Raw genomic sequence first — 24,277 nt, forward strand, 5'->3', positions numbered from 1 at the left:
CCTGATCAAGAAATGGATGAAAGAACATCTTCAAGAAGTCAATTCATGGGTTGAAGGAGATCCTTTATTTGTTTGCTTTATATTTTGACAGTAAAGAAGATGTGAAGAATGCATTGAAACATTACGCAATGAAGATTCATAAAGTTATTTTGTGGCAGAGTCTAAACCAACATGTTTGTACGTTAAATGCTTAAATCATACCTCTGGTTGTCCATGGAGAGTGAGGGCTTTATTGTTGAAGAATTCAAACAAGTGAAAAATTACTAGGTGGGGTGGTTCACATACATGTGTCAATATGAGAATTTCTCAAGATCATCAAAAGTTAGATTCTGATTTAATTTGTCATGCATTCTTGGTAAGTAAAATATCAAGTTTTTTATTTTATTTTTACAATGACATTGTTATTAACTTGAAAAAATTATTTTATGTAGGAATGGTCAACGAGGAACCGTCGGTACATATTTCATTGATACAAGAGCGAATATGTGCTCAGTTTGGATATAAAATTTCATATAAAAAAGTTTGGAAGGCGAAGCAAAAAGCCATTGTTAAAGTATTTGGTGATTGGGATGAATCATATGCTACCTTGCCTCATTGGTTAGAATACATGCAATTAAATTTCCTGGATCTGTTTATAAACTTGAAACAAAAGAGTATGTGGTTTGTCATCAAGTGAATAATAGGTATAGAGTATTTAATGACTATTCTGTCATTCGAACAATGTCATGAGGCTTTTAAATTCTGCAAACCTATATTACAAGTGGATGAGACGTTCTTATATGGTAAGTATCGTCATACGTTGCTCATTGCAACAAACTCAAGATGGAAACAATTGTGTTTTCCAGTAGCTTTTGCAATTGTTGAAGGAGAAACACTGTCAGCATGGGAATGGTTTTTGGCATTGATTCGTTTGCATGTTACAGATAGAGCAGGAATTGTTTGATATCAGATAGACATCAAAGTATAAAAGAGTTGTGTCAAATCCACACATTGGGTGGAACCTCCAAATGCGTATCATGTATATTGCATTCGTCATATTGCCAGCAACTTTAATCACCGGTTTAAGAATATAGCATTGAAGAAAGAGCTCATCAAATTGGGTATATTTAATTTTTTTATCTAGATTATGGTTAAATTATTAGATATCCATCGAATCCGTGGATAATATTTTAATGTTTTGAATGTTGTATATGTAGGTTATACACCATCAAAGTCATTTTTCAGCAAAAGTTAACTAGATTTCGCAATGAATATGAAGATATAGAAAGGTGGATGGACAGTATATCAAAAGAAATGGGCATTATCTTATGATGATGAAGACGCTTATGGACACATGACTACAAATCTTTCAGAATCAGTAAATAAAGTGTTTAAAGTGCTAGAAACCTACCCATATGTGCATTAGTTAAAGCCACCTATGGACGATTGTTGAATATTTTGTGAAGCGTGGAGAAGAGGCCATGTCTGACCTTCACAATGGAAGCATGTTTGTCGTAAAGTTATGTTGCAAATTCAAAAAATAACAAGAAGCTTCATACACCAAGTTCGTCGGTATGACATACAAAGAAAAATTTTTGAGGTTGAAGAAGCTTTTAATCCCCTAACACAAAGGGTGGACACAAATGACAGTTATATTGGATAGAAGATTCTGCGAATGTGAAAGAATTTCAGTCTTATCGATTTCCTTGTTCACATGTCATAGCCGCTTGTATAGCCGTGGAGTATCGATTTTTGGCAATATGTGGATCCTGTTTATTCAATGCAATATGTTGTAAATGCATACTCCCCACAGTGGAAGCCCTGAAAATGAATGCAACATCCTTACAAACTGCGAATGGAAGTTAATGCCTGATGTTGACAGAGCAAAAGGTAAAGCCGACCAAAATCAACTCGCATTAGGAATGAAATGGACTGGGTTGAGTCACAAACTAGACAAAGGTGTTTCAAGTGTAACAAAGTAGGTCACATTCACGTCATTGTCCTCAACAAAACAATGTTGGTTGACCAAATCATACAATGTTGGTGTTTGTATTTTTTTTTTTATCTTGTGATATTGTTATTTATCGTAATTGTCATTAATTATTGTAATGAAACCATTAATGTTATATCAAGTGAAGGCACAAACAAATTAATAATTACAGTAAGCATTAAAGTCACTAACAGTAATATATGTTAACTAAAATAAGTTGCTACATAAAAACATTCATTGCTGTCCCCCCCTGTGTGCCTCATGATGATGATCGTCTGGAGTCAAGATACATTGCCTCTGTCTATCTCGAGCTCCTCGATGAGGGTTCCGACGAACATATCCTAAATCAGCAACTGCACCAAACTCGGCATTAAGATCAATACTAACTCTATAGGATGTATGTCTGATGGTATAGGGTTCAAACTTGACTGTATGGGGCACCTGGAAGTCAAAAGCGGAATGGTGCTCGTGAGGAGGTGTGAAAAAGAAATCAGGTCATGGAATGTAATCTTCTGTTCCTGTAAAAGGTGATGATGGGTGTTCTGATGGATGGTGTGTACCCTGTGATGAATGGAAATAAGTCGGGGCTGTCATCAAACTAGATGGATGAAAAGGAAACTCTAATGGTATTGGAAAGACACCATCAGGTCGCTCTGGCATAACCGGGACAGCCCACTCTGCTGCCTGCACTTGTCTCCGTCGACGTGCCAAGCCTCTTCCTTCTCTTCGTTGATGCGGCTGATCTATGTGTAAGTCTGGATTGACAGGATTACCACTTTGTAGTGGTGGATCTAAGGTTGAAATAGGCTCTAATATGCGATCTTGCTCCTTCTTCAATGACAGAAGACTCTCAGACAAGTCCTTCAATTCATTAAAGGTAAAAGAATCTTGCCCATCAGTGCTCAAGTAATGCAATCTCTCCATCACATCACCCTAAAAATAGTCAAAAGTAACCATTACTGTAATTTTGTATATAAAACAGAAAGTAATAGTGCAAAAAGTATATATTTTTGTAAACATACCGACAAAGCTGATACTGCTGCCTCCCTGGTCATCCAACGACGAGTATGACTAACATACCATCGCATGTACTCTGAATTTGAGCTAAGTAAACCATACTGAGGCTCATTAGTCAAACCCAAAGTCGTCTACTCTCCCAAATTTCTAACATAGCACTGAACTTGGCTGACCAATCTTCTCCAGTCTTCCTTCTGAGGGTAAGGTCATGTAGCTGGTCAGGTTGGTAAGGAGTTCTTGGTATGTGTTGAACCATACCAAACTGACGCATTACTCTATCAGGTTGATGCCACTCACATACCTGAAAACATATAAGACCTCAAGTAACTTAAAACATTGTAAGGAAATCCAGCCAGTTCGTACTCTCGCCAAATCAAGCGAGCATTATTCAAATCTCTAGCATTGGCACAAGCACTTAAAAGAAAGTCAAGACACTGCCGTGAAGGCACAAGGCCAAGTTCATCCTTGATTGCCCAAAGCATGTCCAGCCCAATCTGTAAATGAGTGGACTCCGACTCTGCAATTAGGGAAAATACCTATACAAACAAAAACAAACTTGATATCAACAAGACCCTTTCCGGTGAGAAAAATTGTCACGATGAAGAGGAGGAAACATGTATAAATTTTGCCAGTCACCCATTTGACATTATTTATTAGTCCATCACAAACGGCGGCCCAAAAGAATTTTAAACTAGTACACAAAATGTATTAATAACCCCAGCACATTCAGTCCTATAATATTGATAGTTATAAAAATTAAGCCAGGAGGAAACTAGAACTCACAGCATCAAAGAGAGCCTCCATTACTATTTCATCACTTTCAAACTTATCCTTGAGTTGCTTGAACAAGACAATAGCAGAACTGACCCAGATTCAGTGGAGTATGAAGATCAGTAACTTGCAGAATACAATTTCAATACAAACTAATTCAATAAAGGACGGGAAAAGCCATCAAACCTCAAATGTTTGTTCCGTACACAATACATGATAACCCTGAAGCAGCCTTCAACCCAATAGTCCAGATCGCTCAATTCCTTAAGTAGAAGCAGCAGCCCATCCAACTCTCCGTTGAATTGAGTGAACTCCTCCTAAGAATGCCCAGTAATTAGTTATAAAGTTGAAGATATAAGAAATACAAATTACTACAAATACAAAACCATACAGTCAGGCTTAAAATGGCTTTCGGCTCCAAATTGTGTCCAGCTTTCTTAATCTCCTCATATACAAGAAGAGCGTCGGACAATTGTCCATGAGATGCAAGAGCTGAGACAAGGACACTCTTGATTTCATTTAAGCTCTTGTTTGGTATGTTTGGATCTAAAACTACCTGCAACAGGAAACACAACTCAAGCTCTATACCTGTATTCAAGAAAGAGGTGATTTACAAAATGTTCTGGTCTTTACAAACTCACTCCAAATGGGAAATGCAGAGAAGCATAGCATATTTACACAATGAAAAATTAATTAATTTTGTATAATTATAAGTATTAACTAGTAAAATTAAATTACAGGTGTGTAGCCTGTGCAAATGGATATTCACAGCGTTCATAATACAATAGCTGATTTAAGTTAAGAGTAAACAGAACTCACTTTAATAGTTTATTACTTTATTTCAAATATATCCTCTTCAAAATAGATTCATTACATGTCCAAGCTCATTTTTGTTTTTTATTTTTATTTTGCTATATTATAAATTGGTCTTTTTACAAATATGTAAAAGAGCATTCATAATAACATGCTGTCAACTTAATAACATGGAAGACTTGGAAGGCATGAATACTAATTATCAATAATCAATATATGTGTGGCATTTATCAGGTTTTGAGCCCTCCACCTACAACAGCTAGCTGTTGTGGTCCGGTTCTCCTGAGGTTCTTATCTATTGATATCGAAGTGTTTCACCATGTCTCTCAATTGCAAACTAACTAATGTGGGTAGTGACGGACAATATGGGGCTAATAAGGTCTTAGACTCTCCAACCACAACGGCTAGCTTTTGCAGTGTGATTTTCCCAAAGTTCTTATCAGTATCACAATCAAACTAAGAATATTTTGAATAAGAATGAGAAAGTTTTCATTGTACTTATAGCTGCACATGGCATTACAAAATTAGAGCAAAACCGAAGTTGGCTAAATTAGCAAAGTTCAAACTCCCCCAAAATAATCTTCACACTTTATTCCATAAAGGATTTCAACGTCAAGCCTAATTAGTGCCTGCTAGTTCAGAATTTAATTATGATTAACTATATCAAACTGGTTAGATAAAAGTTACTGTCAGCAATAACAATGTGACCATGACATTCTACATGTAGCTACTCAACAATATGCAAGTTCAATCAACTAGGTATTTAAAGCTTGCACAATGCCACAGCATCCCTTTTTGGTCCCAGTAAACAAAATGCCAGGCAGCAGTCTTGCTGCTTACACCCATACCTGTTTTGCCCTCTCCAAATTTCCACAAGCTGCATATGAATTAATGAGGGCCACAAAAATTTGCTTTGTAGGTTGGACTCCACATTGCTTCATTTCTTCGTAGTACTACAAGAAAATATTGTAGTTAGTGACTAAAAAATGTTGATACATCAAATCTTAAGGTCAGAACTTCTGTTAACAGAAAATCCTAGTTACAAATTCACCAGAACGGCATGAATGCACCTACAAGTATGCATGCATTAAACGAACAACTCACAGTTAATCATGTGAATATTTTGGGGCATGAATGGTTGAATGATTAATAATCAACAATTAACAGAAGTTCACTGATTTCAGCCCTTGCATTATCATGTGATTGGCATACATCAAAGCATATGAGCTTGATTGATGGGTTCAACACATCCACTTATCAGGAATTACTCAGAATACTTGATAGAATACATTCTATGCTGCAAAACTTCCAAGAAGAATCCCAACAATTTGTTAATAGGCCACGCTTCCAAATACAAAAAACTAGCAGAACAAATATAAGTAGAAACAAGGGTACAGATAGAGCTATACTAAACAAGTCAGCTAGTTGAAAACTACACAGGTATCAAGAAAGTTGAAGATCAAGAGGGCTAATCAGGGGTGATAACATGTCAAGGCGGGTTGTTTTTGATGGAAAAACCTGAACCAACCAAAATATAACAGGTTGGGTTAGGTTGATTTGCCTCATTTTTTGACATGTGACTCAAACCAACCTAGCTTGACTATGAACCTGTTGGTTTGGGTTGAATAATCAAGTCTGTATTTACAAAAGCATCTTTGTAAAGTAAAAATTATAATGATTATGAAATTAAATTAAGAAAACCTGTCAATCTTTAAATGGAAAATCTTGATTTATACCCAAATAATAAATCATTCATCAAGAATCATATTTTAAATTATAATTTAAATTATTTTAAAATATAATACTATATAACATTTAATATATATATATACACACACACATAGCCATGTCAAGTTAAGTTCATTGGATTGAAAAAATAAAACCCCATACACAAACCAAAAATTATCGAGTTTATTGTTTTGACCACCAATTATACCCAAACCAAGTCATTAATTTTGATTTGGTTTAGGTCAGGTTGATCAAGTATTCTTGACCCATGATCATTCCTAGAGCTAATCTTATTTCTTTTCCAATATGATATTTAGATGAAGCTTGGAAAGATGCTTTGGCCACTTGAAAATAGCATGAGTAATAAAAAATTTATTAAATGAAATTTGCCTCAAATTCTGTGCAATTAGTGTTGAAAACCAAGTGCATTATGCATATTACTAACATGCTAAGGTGAAATGCCCCATTTCACTTTAGGGGTTTAAGTAAAAAGGTTACACAAAGAGAGACACTCCCACCCAACCCCCTCTCTCATTCATCAATCTCTTTTACTCTTTTCTCCATGTGAGCATTCATTTCCTTGCTTTAACTCATTCTTTTGAAATTTTTATAATCCATGTATTTTTTCCGTTATAAATAGATAGCTTAGGATATTTTTTAAAAAAGCTAGGCATAGTTCCCTAAAGGCTGTCACTCATAGCAAAGAAAAATTCTATTTGAGTATTCAAGGTATGTTCACAAAAAGATTTGAGAAAATTGATCATTTGCCCACGCTCTCATTTTCATGGAATCTGAATTTTAGAGCTGAGAATATATTGAATGTTTTGTCTCTAAACCTATTTTGAAGTCTTGTTGAATATTATTAGTATTCAAATTTGTTCACTAGCTCTTCCCTCATAGTTTTGAAAGTCTTGGAGAGCAAGTTAAATGATTATACATTGTTGTGAGTAGATAACTATAGTGACTTATTTATTCTATAAACTTTTATGATTATGATTTTGATTATATTATCTTGATATTATTGTATAAATTTTATATGTTAGAAAAACAAGCCTTTATATTAATTATTAATTCTTCTGAAATCATTAAAAATGAATTTTATTTAATAGTGCAATTATATATGTCCAACGCAATGGTTGGTATGGTTACATATGTCCATCATAGTCACAATACTTAGAAGCTTTTGTGCTTCTTAGCAAACAATTACCACAAAATCAATATTAAAAACTATGTTTTAAACAATAGAGTTTAATTCATGGCTGTAGAATTAAGAGAGAGAGAGACAGATTAGTGTGCTAGAATTGGATACTCTACAATGTGTAGAGACCTTTATAAATATAAGGATACATATGTAACCCTACTAGACCAAGTCCATTATTATAACACTAAAATAAACCCTAATCCTAATATATTTATTATAGCTATTCATAACAATGACATTCAAGCATAGGTCAAAGTCAAACTCTGGGAATAAAATATAACTGCAACCCAACCTCAAATATATACAAGGAGATGGAAACATGTAAATTATTTACCCCATCCCCTGTGGGGAAAGTAAAATTCTTCTAAATTTCTTCCAAAGGCAAACAAATTGTTATTCTTGTTTGTTGCCAAAAGATAAGCATCTTTTTTATACATCATTTAAAAAAATTAAAAAAAAACCTAAAAACAATTTCTAATCAAACAATAAAAGACAGCATCACAATGTCAATATCAATGGACTAAAGGGAGAAAATGACATACTTAAATGCAGCTACAGCATAATACATTAGCTCAGAAACATATGTATGGGGAAAAAAGGGACCAACCATTATGTTTGTTATAGATTCTTTATTTCTTTACATAGGTGGGCTATGACTGAATAATACATATATTTTTCAGAAGGCAAATAATCTTGGGAGACTGTCAACTTTAAAAGTTACTAATCATATGACAAGAACACTCGACAAAAAACATCAAAATGACTTAAACATGAGTTTATGCCAAATTTAGAGTCATGTATTACCACATAGTTCAACACATTTACCTTGATTATATCCTCTTCCGTTTCACAATTGTAAATCAAATAGAAGAAAGTATGAGAATCAAGTTTTATGTTGGCATCTCGCATGTGCTTGAGGACCTTTAACCCACCACTGATGTTTTTCTACGAAATATAAAAAATGGTGAGAAAAAGAATGCATTATGTGAACCAAGCTCATATTTTATTTAAATATTTATTATTCAATACTTAAAAGAAAGAAAAAAGCTCATATATAAATATATATATATATATAGCGTGAGAGAGAGAGAAGATTTGTTAACACTAGATATTAAATTTAGGTACTAATACCTCTTAATAACTTCTTACAAAATGTAAAATTAATCAATCCAATTGTTAAATTATCTTATATCACCCTCATAATCATGCATGTCAAATTTTACATAAGTTAGACATTTGTAAATATGTTCCCTAAAGTTAATATATACTTATATTTTAAAAACATATTACACGTTGAAATAAAATAATACAATGAAATTCCTATCCTTTTTGTTTTTATATAAAATTTTATAAAATTAGTCTACTTGATAAAAACTTTCAAAACAACAGTTAAATAGATTATTCTCACATTTTATAAAATTATTAAGTGGTGTAAATACTCAATTTGACACCTAATGTTAACGGATCTTAACTCATATATATATGTTATTTAATTAAGTGTTTAGTCCCTACAAAAGGTGCATAATTTGAACTAATCCTTACACAATATTTTGTTATGATATAGTACTACTTTTTAATGAATAATTATTTTTAGTCCCTCTAACTAGTGTGATCCAACCACAAGCTAAAGCATAGTAGAATCTCAATGGTTTGAATATTTATATTGATAACAATAATATCAACAATGATTACTAAATAATTATATAATATATTGCTATCATTTACCATAATTATAAAGATACTAATTTTGTAAGTGAACAAATTTAACACTACCTCTCAAGTTGGAGTATATCATCATATGTAATAAGCTTGGTGAATACATTTGTCAAATAATCATTTAAATTGACAAAACTTGTGATGATTTTGCATAGGATCTTCTCACAAATGAAAGGACACTCTATCTCAATATGTTTTGATTTTTTCATAGAAGACCAAATTCGAGACAATGTGCAAAGTTGTCTAGTTAACACAAATATGTGTCATTTGTGTGACCCCTTCATATCTCAGTTTTTAATAAAATTGTTTCAGTCCAATAATTTCACACTTGGATAAGGTCATGACTCAACATCTTTCTTTTTACTCTTTTAAGAACTCAGATTACCTTCAATCAAAATACAAGAGCTAGAAATAGACTTATTATCCTAAGAGTTTGCACAACCTCCATCCGAATACCCTACAATTTGAGTGCAACCCTTGTCCTCGTACAAGAGACATTTTCATGGAGCTCTTTGATATAGTTTAAGATTCAAATCAATGCATCTCAATGTTTCACAAGAAGAGTTAAAGAATTGACTTATTACACTAACACCAAAACTAACATTTGGACGAGTGACAGTGAGATGGTTTAGCTTTCCCACCAATCTCTTATATTTCTTTGTATCAAAAAAGGCTCTCTGACTTAGCAGAAATTTAGAAATAAAATCCAGGAGTCTTTGCAAATTTTTCACCCACCAAACATGTTTCTTCTAAGATATCCAATGTAGTCAACATAAACAATCATCTAAATGCGTCCTATGGCTAAATGTCGGTAAAACAAACACCTGAAAGATCAACTTCACTCCAAGACATCCCAAAGGCTTGAACAACAATGCTGAATCTACCAAATAATGCCTATGGAGAAGAGTGTTTAAAGTCATTCAAGGATTTTCATAGATGAAAAACCTAATCTTAAAAACTCTCCCTGAGCAACAAATACAAGAGGTTACCCTATATAAACTTCTTTCAATAAAATTACCACAAAGAAAAACATTATTGAAAGCAAGTTGATGTAGAGGCCAATGGCGTGTGGCATAGTTTACGGAAAACCAAAATTGAAGCATAGTTTTCGGAAAAAATTTAACAATATATATATGGGTGTGTAAAATGTCCATGAATTCTACTATCTGAATTTGAAACTTTTTTGAAAATGACAAAAATTGCTACAGATTACATTTGAAACTAAAACAAAACATTCAAATCTGGTTGCAAAAAATAATTGAAGGTCTTAATGAGATCAGAGGTATCCTCAAAGTACAAGAAGAATGTCACCTCTCGAAAATATCCTGCCATTATAGCATTGTACATGCCTGACGTAGCTTTGAAGTTCATTTCCTCTAGGTCACCAATCATCTTGTATGCAGCTTCAAACTGCATTAAGGAAGTAATACAACATAAGTTTGCTGCACAGATGATCTGTTGTTAACATCAACATCAGACAAAACAGATTAAATTCCTAATAGGTCAGTTTAGGATTCCAGTTTCCTTTTCTTTGCTCTAATTTGTTTCTTGATATTTCCTAATTATTAGTTTCTTTATATACATGTAAATTATAACGTGTTGATACTGAATAGAATTCAAGATTTATAAGTTTTGAAGCATTGTATAGACAAGACAGGAATGGCTAACATCTACTCACTAACTTGATGAGGAGTGTTTGTCGACGTTAATAACTAGTCAAAGACAAATTACATTAGGTTGTAATTCTTCTTTCTTTTGCAGTAATTTGTTCCCAGCTGTTTCCATATTACTAGGTTTTACATCTTTCAATTGCCATTGATTATGTAACTAATATCATCATCTCATTACAGCTATAATTTAGGAGAGTTTGTTGTATCATAGAATTAGGATCAGTATCATATCTGCAACTTATCTCTTAGATTTAAAGATATTCTTTTGTCAAAGAGCATTATTCAAGTCAAGTGAAATCATAAATAATATTCATGTTTCAGTTTTGAGTATATCTATTGCAATAGGTCTTCTCTTCCGTTTTAGGGTGCTGTTTTAGGAAGTATGTTATGTATATATACAATACCAGCTAACACAAAAACTACATATCAGAGAATGGAAGTTTCTACGAGATAAGATGGAAGGAAACATATGTATGCAACCATGTAAACAAAATAAATACAGCTTACATCTTTCATCCTCACAAGAAAGTGCACCAAAGACCTGCATACTTCACCATTCAACTCCAAATGGTAGCTACGTATTATGGAATAGATTCGATGGACCTTGAATTTTTGTCAAGCATGGAAGAAAAAGAAAAAATAGATATCAGTATAATATGCAGAATGAGAAAGGTGCAAAAAATTAAACATCATTAAACAATTAATTTCAGGATAAGAAAATGAAGATCTCATGAAACATCAAAAACTAAAATAAAAAGAATTGAAGAATGCATTACTCTGTGCAATTTCATGAAAATACAGAAATGGAAAAGGGAAGCATAAATTTTATTCTGTAATTCTTATTGATATTCTGATATGATATAGACTTTTCCTGACCTCGGACATTTTAATAACCTTCTTTCCTGTATTGTATATACATAGAATGTTGTATAAATCACAAGCCTTGAGTCTTCAACGAAAGTATTGTATAAGTTGAGTTAGCCATTTCTAAACAATCCCACAATCCTAGATAACTATGGCCAGAAAGGGTCAAATTTTATGAAAATTGATCACTCATGATGTTGTGAACAAACCATCTCCTTTCCATTGTAATTAAGCAAGATTTCATCCAGTCTTGGACTTTCAGCTTGCATTTTAGAGACTCTATGACCAATTATTTCAAAGTTAAGTGATCGGCACCCCATTCTCTACACAAATAAATTTTGAGCACAAGGTAGTTTTGGCCTATAGTCTGTCCTCCCTTTGAGCCCAAAGGACTTTAAGGAATAAAATAATCCTTCAAACTAAGAATTTGCTTTCAGGTTAGACAGTTCTCTTTGTTTGACAAAAGGTTTGATAGTCCATAGATGCAACTCAAAATTGACTGCTTGAAGTTCAATAGTTTTAAAGGAAAAATTTGCAATATATGTTGTGAGAAGAGATGCATGGATTATAGTATATCACAGCGAAGAAACAGGGAAGCTGGTGCAAGGAAGATGTATTATACCAGCATATATTCATAAGATTCCTCACATTTTTGTAATATGGATTGTAACACCTCAATTGACAAGGTGAAGCCAGCTTCACACATTTTCTCAACAATATCAAGAGCTATGCCCACCTGCATTGAAAAATAAAAGGCAAATTAATTATATGCAAATGCAGTCTCCATGCTAGGCATAGGTACTGGAATAACTGATTTGTTTCTTATAATATAAAATAAATAGTATAACAAATCTAACACATTAAGATCTAATTGAATTGAGAATACACTAGACTAACTCAATTCCAAAAGTTAGCTCATGCGGGAAGGATTGTGGCAGATATAGTACCTGCTAGATGAAATTTAGCAATCTATGGCCCTTCAGTTATTGCTTTGACTTGTTTCCATAGAAAGAAATTTTTCTCATCCAAATACACTGTGACTGTGCGTGAAAATGTTACAGGAGCTACATCCAGAATTGAGGGAACCGAGGGTGGACAAACACCCGAATTGAGTGCATTTTCTAAGTTTTGAAAGGGATTGCCAGGGGAAACCATGGTTTTGGATTAAGTGTAAGCTCTTGATACCATGTTACTATTCAAGAACTGAGAAAGTGACAAATAATAAGAAAGGCAAAGAAAGTGAAGAAAGCATAAGAGACTTGCTCTGAAAGCTCCATTTGGTTTGTTATTCTACTATTCTAGACTATGCAGAGACCAAAATAGATTTAGCTAGAAGTTAGAACTACTTCTATATGATCGTACATGTGCACAATGCTGCTCGAACAACAGATTACTTACTACTATTATACCAAATTTTGTAGTGGGTAAGGCTGATAGAACATATTGAAAGGAAATTCAAAATAGTTTTAAAATTGACAATAAAGTTAGGCCTATTCACATTCAACAGCATACCCTGCAAAAGCTTTGAAGAAAGCACAGGCTCCACTGAATCAGAGTAGTAGTGTCAATAAGGGAAGTACAAATGAAGGAATACTTAGTGCACACTTAAATGCAGAACTAGATACTAGGACATGTCCATTTGATCCAAGAGAGAACAGGATAGTATCTTGTCCTATGATTACCCTTTTCAACTATCTTGTCCTACTTCTGTCTAGTTGAGGATACAGATATCTTTGTAGTGAGTGAAAAAATGGGGATGCCAAATTACTTTTTGGGAGAAGACCAACCTCTCCGGCAATAAAGGAATCCAGAAATAGCAATGCAATGACGGTCAGACCAAGAAATATTATTATATTCGATTAATTTAACTGGTTGAATCAATCAAACCACGACTGAGGTCTCACCAATTGAATCTTTGATTTGGTTTTCAAAACATTACAGCAAACAGTGTGTGAGGTTTCTATTCTCATAAATACAAACTATGAGACTAGTCAAGCCCTCAAATGACAATGGACAAGGCAATGGCTGTAGTTCTGAAATATTTTCTATCAGTAATGATTAATGTCAACGGTAGAAAAAGAAGAACTGGCAATCTTACTTATGGTGGGAAAATAAAAGGAATTGAAGAAACTTTAGTTCATGAATAAATCATTTTGATAGAATTTAAGCAATTATAGAGAATAATAAACAGATTACTATTTCTATTTGTCCAAAGTTTGTTCTTTAGACAATGGTAAGGGAAGTCATGGATGTACAGAGAAGGCTTTGAGTGTTCAGTAAAGACTCTGAAAGGAGCACTCATCATGTTATCATTTTCCATCTAGCTTTTTTCTTCTTTTTTTCCCTTCTCATGAACAAGGTTCTTGCAACCAATTGATACCCACAATATGAGGATGAATATAAAGAGAGTGTTATACCTTGTCTAAGCCACAGCAATGCAAAATGAGTCTTTCATAGGATGAGGATGAAGGCAACACTTCCAATAATTCATGCATATTCTTGACTTTTGAAACGATATCCTCAACCTTCCACATTACCAGCAACACACATAAGAAAAAACAAAAATAAAATCATTTTTTTTTGTAATATACAACTACTTTAGGCCAATATTAAGCCAAATAACATTAAAAAAAAAAACTTGCAGATATCTCTTAACTGTGGTCAAACTTTCAAGAACATTATGCACCTTCATAATATATGAGCACAATGGTTTAAAACCTCAAGTCAGTAAAGAATGATTAAGTAGTTCCTGCTTGAAACAAGGCAACCAGTAATCCACAAAGCTTTGAGCTTAGAAAGAAATATGCATCACCAACCACTTTGAAGAACATTATGCTACAGAGCAGTTTATCTTCCAATATTTTCAGCATATGGTTCTACAACATAACAAAATGATGCATACTAAGCATGCTTCAATGTGAGGGAAAGTTTAATATTGGTTTCTAATTCTATAAATGAGTATTTAAATCAAAATTAAAATATATTTTTCATACACACAAGTTTCTTGAACAAAATTATTATGCATTACAGATATAATACCATTCATGGACTTCAACCTTATACTTTAACCTTTTAGGAGAACTCATCCTTTACAACAATCTTGGACAAATGTGAAATTTTATGAGCAAGAGATGTAAGATGCATAACTCCTATCCTAACCCATGTTTATGAGCATTCTGTCAGGCAGGTCCCATGAACCTAAGTTGAAAGTCCAGTCCAACTCAGTCATGGGCCTTGGATTTGGAAAAAAAATGTAGCAGGAGAAACAAGAAGGGGCAGAATGGGAATTAACAATTAAGAGAAGAAAATCAGTTATGGAAGAGCAAATTGACATTTAATGCTTCAAGGGGAGAGAAAGAGAGCAGTTTTGCTTGCTTTCTGTTACTAGTGGGCAAGGGTGTGAACCTTTGTAGGAGCATTGCTCTGGGTATTGCAGAATTCATTCTGCAGTATTTTCTTCTTAATTAATAATACAATTCTATCTTTAAATTTTGGTCTCTGACACATTCCCTATTTAAACAATCCCCTGTTTGCCTGTTCTATTTGCAACAACTTCAAATAGTATGGCAGAGGTTTGCTAAAGATCTCTTAATGCTCCATTATGCTTTGTATTTAAAAACAATGATAAAGTAATTATCCATAAAATATATGCCAAGTTTCTAACAGAAACTAGCAAGATGGAGTTCAAGCAACATACATTGAGATAGAAGTTTCAAGAAACATTAAATGTGAAAGTAGAAACATGGCACAAGCAGAAGTGGCCCCCAGACCCCAGTATCACATAGCATCAAGGAGATTTACGGGCAGCATTCATGAGAAGTTCCTCACCGCTAAATTTGGAATGCTAACAGCATAACTAACAATGAAGTTTGAAATATTATCTGCATCGTGATCTGCATTACATATGAATATCTCATTAAAAAATACTTCGAGGGCAAATTTAGAGAGGAAGGTAACAGATTTCACCATCCATTACTATGCCAGATAAATATAGGCTTTAGAGTTTAGAAGAATGTAAATCAGTGCATTTGCAACTGCAACAAAGCTTCAAAATAAGATATAAGATATTCACCACCAACCTATTATTTCGAGCTAAGAAATTGATTCTTGGAGCCTTAATTTATGTCAAACCCTATTAGGAGGTAAGAATTGAGCTCAGAATTGGAATTAAGCTTCCAGTTCCAAATACTAAGCAGCACGCCATTTAGAAATAGAATTCTAATCCCACGTGACAATTTCTAGGAATTATAAAATAACAGAGTTAAACCCACACAATTCCCTAAATATAACAACCAGAAAGGATAAAACATTAAAGGAAAGTTGACTTTTAGAGTCAAAAATTTATATTTCTCTCTTCTCACATCTTCACTTCTATTCAAATCTCAAATTTTTAACTCTCCCATCACTTTCTTTCCATGTAAATAAACAGAGGGTACAACATGTTTGTCTCTCTTGTCCATCTCTCTTCATCTCTGTAAGGAATTTGAAGCTCCAAATGTCTCACTCCAGCCACCACCATAGGGTGTAACAAAAGTTTGACATTGGGCAAAACCAGACATGCTCTGCAACTAGTCCAACACACTGCTGTTATACACTCTCCATCTCTGCTCTGATGTATTTCTCTATTTTGATCATCCCTAAGTGTGTGTTTTGTTCATCTTATTTTGACAAAATAATTGCTTTTGGTCAGCTTATAATTTTGAAAAATTAGCGATTATCTCCAAAAATTTAACCTATCCCAGACAAGCACTTAACAATTCATAAACTCAATAAATCCTCCTCAAAGTTCAAAATCAATTACTTTTTGGTTATTGAGCATATTAGTTAACCCCCTCATGCTTTGAATACCAACTCATTCTCTGCATGCATTCCCTCTGTTCCCTACCATACTAACATTCATCAACTTTAGTCTTGATTGCATTGTTGCTATGGAGTACCATGATTTCCATGTTTTGTTCCTCTTGCCCATCATCTACAATTCAGAGCTCTGGGTAGTTATGGCTTTACAAGAAACACGTATGACCAATTAAAGCAAGTGCTTTTATAAGGAGAATTTCTTATGAGGTACAGGGATACAATTGTTTTTATTTTTTAAATTTTTCAACAACAATTAAACCTCTCTTCATGAAAAGAAAACACTAGATTCATACCCAAATTGTGTTACAATAAAGGAAGTTTTTTTTTTCAAAACCTTCTATATTGTGAAAACTGAAACTTTACTATAAATATAAGTGGAATTGTATTTTAACTCTTACAATGTAATTAGAATTACAATTTTAATTAAATTCCAATTCCTTTTAAAATCAGAATTGAATTTAAAAGTCTTATATAGTATGGATAATTCTACAAAACAGACAGTCACAAATCACAAGACGAACACAAGTTGAATATAAAGAGGAAAACATAAAAAAGTCTTCTTTTCAGAGCATAACAGTGTACCACCTTTAATACCACCTGCAAAGATGCTTAGACAATAAAATATGATCATAAACATACCGCATGCTCTCAAATCCAAAAGTAAATCGTCCACAACAGATTCCTGCGGTAGACTGCCTAATGATTGGAATATTTTCGCAATAGATTTTGCAGATGAAAACTTTGTGATGTCTATATTCTTTAGCACATCCAAAATCTGCATCTTCCGATCACTTTCACAAAGAGCCATTACGTAACTTTCTGCAACAGGAATTGAATTCAGCTCAGTTTCATGTACCACATGAAACAAGCATTTCTATTGCAATAGGACATCAAAGTACACAACAAGAAGAGTTGCATAACTAATTATGTTATCATACCAGATGCATTTGCTTGCCACAATCACTTCTATTATTAGGCACCTAGATGCTAATAATGGCTTGAATTCAGTTTCCTTACCATGTTTCTAACATATATAAAATGTGAAATATGAACAAATCTTGAACTGCAATACAAATGCATAAAACACCCATTTCCAAAGCAGTTATCCATTTATACCATGCACTTAGTCTTCACACTTCATGCCAAATGGTAGCACATCAAATGAAGAAGAATATGCCATGAAAGGCACTATCTTTGCCCCTATGTGAAAACATAAAGCAACTCCCAAATTTCCAACATGTCACTGTTGAAACCCTCTACTAGATGTCCAAAGTTGGACGAAGCAAATTGTGAAAAATTGATGCACATGAAAAACAGCTTCACCAACCTCGTAAAGCAGATGTGTCTTCACCATCTTCAACTGTAATATATTCACAAATATCCCGGATCATTTCTTCATTGTTAACTCTTAACCACAGCAACATTTCATAATAACCCAATCGAGGAGCAGAACTGGGGTTCCCAGCTCTGATAAAATCAGAGAAAAGTTGATATTCTTCAACCAAACCCATATCAATTATATACTGGAGAAGTGGGCCATATGTTTTCTCTTCTAGCGGATAACCAAATTCCTTCATTGATTTGACAAGGTGAAAAGCCTTACTCATTTCTTTTACGGCAATGAATTCATCGTCAGTTGCCCTAGCCTTCTCTACGCACATTTTTATTAATGCGTTGTACTCTTTCACTCCTGTTTGTCGACCCAAGTGACCAAACACATTGACAGTTTTTCTTGTTCCTAGTTTATTCGCACACAAATTTATCAACTTAGTAAAACGGATATCATTTGTGTATGTAAAAAACCACTTCTGTTTCCTCTGACGAGCTAACTCCTTCCGTTTTATGACCAAATTACCAGGAGGCAGGTCTGCTATCCATGGCATGTCTAATTTTTTTATCCCTTTTTCTTCATCATCAATTTCCTCTGAATCAGGCTTCTTTTCCTGCGTAGCTGCAAATAGAAAACAGCACATACCCAGCACTGATATAAGATAAAACACAAGCCAAAGCACATTTGAATTCCCTAGTTTCCACGTCATCCTAGAGAAAAACGCAAGACTAACTCTCACAGTAAATTTCACAAACACTTACGGCACAATATAGCAGAAAGCCGAAAAGTGCCCGCATCTTCATTAGACAAATCCCCTGCACCAAAACGACGTAAAAAAAACCGAGATCATTACACACCCAAATAGCCCAACAACACAAAAAATAACCACCAAGTACATAAAACAACCCAATCCAACGCATTTTGCAGCACAAAGCTCAATTCTTTTCACTCATTTAGCTCCAAAAATCAAAACCCATGAACACAATAAGGGTCATTTATAAAATACAGCCTAAATGAGAACATGGGTACGCGTAAAAATTGAAACTTGATTGGAACAGAATGAGTTTCTTCGAAACATGAGCGGCAGTTTCGTGTACCTGAGGTAGAGTCACGAGTGTGGTTGTGTTTTGAGAGGTGCAGTTGTTGGGTTTCAGAAGAGGAATCTATGAAAGGGGCAATGTTGTTGTTGTTATTGGCTATGCGGGTTAAATGTGGGCGGAAAAGGGTGCTGAGGGTGCATAGGTTTCTAACGGTGGAGCCGCGCATCTAAGCTCTGAAACAAGGTCCAAAAATACGAGTTTGTGTTGCTGCTTCGTTTTTGGTTTTTCTGTGGCTTAATGAATATTTGTTCGTTCTTCCAATGCGTTTTGTGTTGATTTGCAGAGTTGAAGTATCGGAGGACGTAAGAGTGTCCAACTACTGCATACGAACGATGAATGTGAATATGGTGAAGAATGACGTAAACGAGTGCAAAAAGAATATTTGGAGTGAAAAAATGTTGACAGAGAAATCATCCTATTTAGTATAATTTTTTATTATTAGTCAGTTTAAAAAAATATTTATCTTATAAATTAAATTTTTTAAACGTTATTTTAACTTTTTAAAAATAAACTAATGATATATAGAGTGCATTGAGTTAAATATTTCAATAACTTTGTTGGATACTTTTTTTAAAAAAATAAACTACTTTAAAAATAAATTTTTACTTTAATCTTTAAAATTAATGATTTAAAAGAGTCTTTTATCAAATTTTAAAATTTTAATAATTAAAATTAACTATTATTTAAAGAACAAAATGATGATTTATACATGAAGTAACATGTGACAAGTCATTTTAATCATAAAATAATAATATTTTATATTTTTTTACGAACAGTTATATTTTATTAACTTTTAAAACTTTTAACTAATAAAATTATTATTTTGATTTTTTTATAATTTTTTCTCTAATTGTTGTTGCTGATACTCTTTTTTTATATTTTTGTTTCTCTTCTTTTATAAGTTAGTTTTTCTGTTTATTTTTTTTCTCAATTATTTTTTTCAATAAACTTAATATTTTAATTTTTTTCTTTCTCAAATACAATCCAATAAATTTAAGTTCTCATTAATCTAAACATTCTCTTTCTTTACAATCATACTCACCAAAAATACTTTTTAATCAACTCATTCTACACCTTACATTTGTTGAACTCCATCATCCCTCAACCTTTTTAATGTTGCCATGTACGGTTATAAGAAATTATCATTAGACTTTAACAAAATCAATTCCTATTATTTCTTTTTGCTTGTCCAATTCATTTTAAACATTCACTAAGAGATTTGGATTTGATTGTTCAAGGAACAAATTTTGAGATAAAATAAGTTTACAACTGATAAGTCTGTATTTAATCCCTCTTTTTCAGCTCATATTTATATTTGATCTTTATTTTATTTAAATTTTATACTGATTTATAAGTTAATTGTGCAGTTTAATATAAAAAAAGTGACAAGTGAATTTTGGGTTTCAAAGCTTCACAGTAGTCAATACGGCCATACCCTTTCAACAAATACATGAGCGCTTCGAGTTCATGCACAGTCATGCCTATGGCCTTGCACGACCATATTCATCTGTAAAAAACTCAATTATGAAAAGCATTTAGGTTCTCAAACCTTATAAAAAGAGAGACCTCAAACATCCAATTTTTACATCTTGTCTTTTGCTCTTTGATACACATTTCATCTCGTCTCTCATTTTAGTCTGCTTTTTTTTATGACTTTATTTATGATTGTTTTAATTTTTTCATTTAGTATAAATAACTAAGTCTATTGCTAGAGTAATGAGAATACTCGTTCATGAATTTATAGAATTTTAAAGTTTAAATTTATGTTAGATTTTTGTTCGTGATTAAATTTTATCCTATTGCACTTCTTTATTAATCATAATTAATTATATCGTCAGGACGATTGTATATCGGTTAGTTAATTGATTTATAGGATAAAACAAGACAAATAATTAGGTAAAGTAAATTAATTTTTCTCTTCAAATCGTTATTAAATTAACAAGTTCATATGTATTTTATGTTTTATTAAATTGATATCTTGTATAGCCATTTGAGACATTAATTTAGAGAAAAAATATTAATATTAGAAACCCTTGAATATTAATATTAATTGTATGAATGGTTGGTGATCACAAGAAAATCGAACTTATAATTAAACGAAAAAATAACATAAAAGATTGAATGAGAAAATTTATATGCCTTATATTCTTTTTCTATAAGTTCAATCAAGATGTGTGTTGTGTTATTTACTCTTATTCATAATTGATTTTAAATTATTATTCTTGTTTAATTTTACATCTTTAGGTTCAAATAATTGAATTAAAAAATTCTTAGTGATTGAAAAATAATCATTGTAGGACAATGATTTAGAAACTTAATTTAAGAATCATTTATTACTTTTTGATAGGTACACTTGCTCATTGAATAAATACCATTGAAGAAGTGCTTGAAAGAAGGAAAATAATGTCATGACAAAAAGATGAAGCAAAAAGTAAAAAACAAAATCTTATTGACTAAATAAAAATATTAAACATTAAAAATAAACATGAATAATTTTTAAAAGATTATAAAATAACATTATTTTATATCTAAAATAAACTAACATATGTTATTTATTGTGACATATTATTACTTTAGTTATTTTTAACATTTTATAACGATAAAGACTAATGTAATTAATGATTGTTAATTTTATATACTAAAATTTAAAATTTATAAAATTTAATTTAGATAATTATACATATTTCAAGAATTAAAGTAAATATTTACTTTAAAAAAAATATTGTAATCACAAAATTATAATAGTTTAGCAAGTTGGAGTTACGTTTAATGTATATTTATTGTATTTTTTTTCACATTTGAAGTTTTATATGAAATAAAAAGGTTATCAATATTTTAATTTAAATTTTATTATGCTTAGTATTTGTTTTATTAACTTATTATACTTTAAATATTAATTATTAAAGATAAAATTATAATTAAAATATTTTTTATTTTTTAAAATGACAATAAAAACTAACCTTAAAAATTGAGAACGTATTAAAAAAACAGAAAAAATATGTTAAATTACTTTATCAGTAATAATTTATCCAGTAAAATTTTAATATTATCAACTTTTTTTTTTTTCCAATTTTTTACTTTTTCTTATTGTTCTTTACTTTCACTTTGAGATATCAACACAATCATGTATTGAGATTGAAAAAAAAAGTTAAGGGAAAGAAAAGTAGGAAAGAAAAAAATTAACGTTTCCTTAAAATCTAGTAAATGCAAGTAAAACAGTACTTTAGTCTCTAAAACAACACAAATATTTTTTCACCCATGTTTTACTATATTGCAACTTTTTATATATATTTTTTTGTTAGTTGAGTTTGGCCTTCGTGTGATATGAAAACAATAATGTTGAAATTACACAATAATCATGGTTACCATCACTTTCACAGCATTTAAGAACACATAATAAAAAGAAAATATAATAATTTTATTTAAAATTGTAAATTTAATATATTAATAATATTAAATATGATAATATATAGTAACAATTATTATTTATTAATACTTTCTTACGTGCTTTTAAACATAATTACAAAAATTAAAATAAATCTACTAAATAAAATAGTTTGAATATATTCCATGAAGCTCCAATTGTTTTTCCATTTTGACAGTCTAAATAATAATAATAATATTCCATTTATTATTATTATTTTAAAAATAATTTACTCAAAAATGGAAAAAGGAAAAAAAAAAAAAGTAACTAACGTACGAAGAAGTAACATGGAAGCTGCATAGCTCTCTTCATCTTGGCACAATCTAACAAAGAAAAGAAAAAGCAAAGAATTTGGAACAGCAACACTCCAACAAAGATTCTCCATGTCATCTTCTCAAATTTCATAAAAACAATTCACTCTTCTTCTTTAGCAGTCACATGAATGGCACCTGAAAGTGGCAACTGCTGCACGTGCTGCCTCAGTTCCCTCATCACCATGGCCATCACCGCTATATTCCTCTGGCTAACGTTCCGCACCAACAAACCCAAATGCTTCATTGAATCCCTCTACGTTCCCTCCCTCCACCACCACAACAAAAACGACACTCTCGTCTTCCAACTCAAGCTTCAAAACGACAACAAGGACAAGGGGGTCAAATACGACACCGTTTACCTCACGTTTGGCCTCTTCCTCGACAACACCACCACGCGCCCCCTCGCTAACGCCACCTTCGACGCCTTCTACCAGGGGCACGGCAAGACGGCACACAAGTGGGCCTCTGCTGTGGCGCGCGGTGGCGGAGTGAACCGCACTGCGGCGACGACGAATGGAACGGTGTTCCTGCGCGTGGATTTCACGACCAGGGTAAAGTATAAAATGCTGATGGTGTTTTTCACGAAACGGTACCGTTTGTCCGGAGGGGCCAACGTGGAAGTGAATGTTAGCTCCGGGGAGAAGGTGGAGCCGAAGGAGATTAGGCTCGGGGATGTGCCGCCCAGGCTCGTCTCCGAAGCTACCGGGGTTCAGGGTCGCTCCGCTGCGTTTCTCGGACTTTTTGTCACTGGCTGGTTTCTCACTGCGTTTACTTGAGTTGACAATTATTATTATTATTATTATTTGGGTTGATTGTTTTCTGGTATTTGAATGGTTTGTGTTCTTTGATTTGTTGAGTATTTTTTTTGGTTTCATGTTATGTATACCATGGGAATGGACCATTTACAAGATGTATACTGCGTAAAATTTCGTCAGTTCAAGAGATGGTGTGAAATTTACACTTTTTTTGAAATATTATTTTTTTTATCTGTCATTTCTAACAAATATTTATTTTGTTTATTTGTTATTTTAAAACTTTAAAATATCATTAATTATTTTTTAATTATATTTTTATTAAACGGGACAAAAATAATTATGTATAAAATGTCTAAGTAATAAATAAGTAAGGTAAAAGATGTGTAAAGGAGATATACCAAAAAAAAATATATATATTATTCACACAAAGTCTTTTATCCGGATGTTATGAAATAAGAAAGAAATAAATAGAGGAGAAAAAAATATGAAGATAAGAAATGTAGTAAAAAATTAAAAAGAAATTAAATTAAATAATAAAATAAAAATGAAAATACATATTATTTCTGTGCGTAAAATAAAATTTTGGGAAGAATAAGTTTGTCGCTCATGTTTTTAATAAAAGAATACATATAATTAAAAAAATAAAAAACATGGGGAGTTAACGAGAAAAAAAAAATTGAAAAAAGGAAAAACAAAGGGCTAGGATTTTTGCGGGCACTGTGTTGATATAAAATGGAGCCGTTATCTT

The 24,277-nt window shown here is 32.3% G+C and overlaps 2 protein-coding genes across 2 annotated transcripts; one reads left to right on the top strand and one right to left on the bottom strand.

Annotated features, from left to right (window-relative positions):
- Positions 1-3,769: 3,769 nt before the first annotated feature.
- LOC113858099 (pentatricopeptide repeat-containing protein At4g04790, mitochondrial-like) lies at positions 3,770-19,387 on the bottom strand. Its single transcript, XM_027490557.1, has 14 exons — positions 19,034-19,387; positions 18,698-18,751; positions 17,934-18,557; positions 17,246-17,425; positions 15,578-15,642; positions 14,167-14,274; positions 12,372-12,485; positions 11,393-11,488; positions 10,527-10,625; positions 8,325-8,444; positions 5,419-5,523; positions 4,144-4,313; positions 3,944-4,074; positions 3,770-3,848 (listed from the first exon to the last, which is right to left on the bottom strand). Exons 1-13 carry the CDS (start codon positions 19,200-19,202, stop codon positions 4,014-4,016), a joined length of 1,965 nt encoding a protein of 654 aa, XP_027346358.1. The 5' UTR covers positions 19,203-19,387; the 3' UTR covers positions 3,770-3,848; positions 3,944-4,013.
- A 3,515-nt stretch (positions 19,388-22,902) lies between these two features.
- Positions 22,903-23,550, top strand: LOC113859645 (protein NDR1-like). Its single transcript, XM_027492364.1, has one exon. The coding sequence runs from the start codon at positions 22,903-22,905 to the stop codon at positions 23,548-23,550; it is 648 nt and encodes a 215-aa protein (XP_027348165.1).
- Positions 23,551-24,277: the final 727 nt, after the last annotated feature.

The sequence above is a fragment of the Abrus precatorius genome, unplaced genomic scaffold (genome assembly GCF_003935025.1).
Source record: "Abrus precatorius isolate BTA unplaced genomic scaffold, Abrus_2018 Scaffold2, whole genome shotgun sequence".
In the NCBI taxonomy this organism is placed as follows: domain Eukaryota; kingdom Viridiplantae; phylum Streptophyta; class Magnoliopsida; order Fabales; family Fabaceae; genus Abrus; species Abrus precatorius.

Bases quoted from the DNA above. Each gene is read 5' to 3' on its own strand.
- LOC113859645 (XM_027492364.1), top strand. From the start codon at position 22,903: ATGGCACCTGAAAGTGGCAACTGCTGCACGTGCTGCCTCAGTTCCCTC.
- LOC113858099 (XM_027490557.1), bottom strand. From the start codon at position 19,202: ATGCGCGGCTCCACCGTTAGAAACCTATGCACCCTCAGCACCCTTTTC. The intron at 18,558-18,697 runs GTAAGTGTTTGT...TTCTATTTGCAG, and splicing joins GCTTTCTGCTATATTGTGCC to CTACGCAGGAAAAGAAGCCT. The intron at 8,445-10,526 runs GTGACATTCTTC...TATATTTCGTAG, and splicing joins TGGCAGGATATTTTCGAGAG to AAAAACATCAGTGGTGGGTT.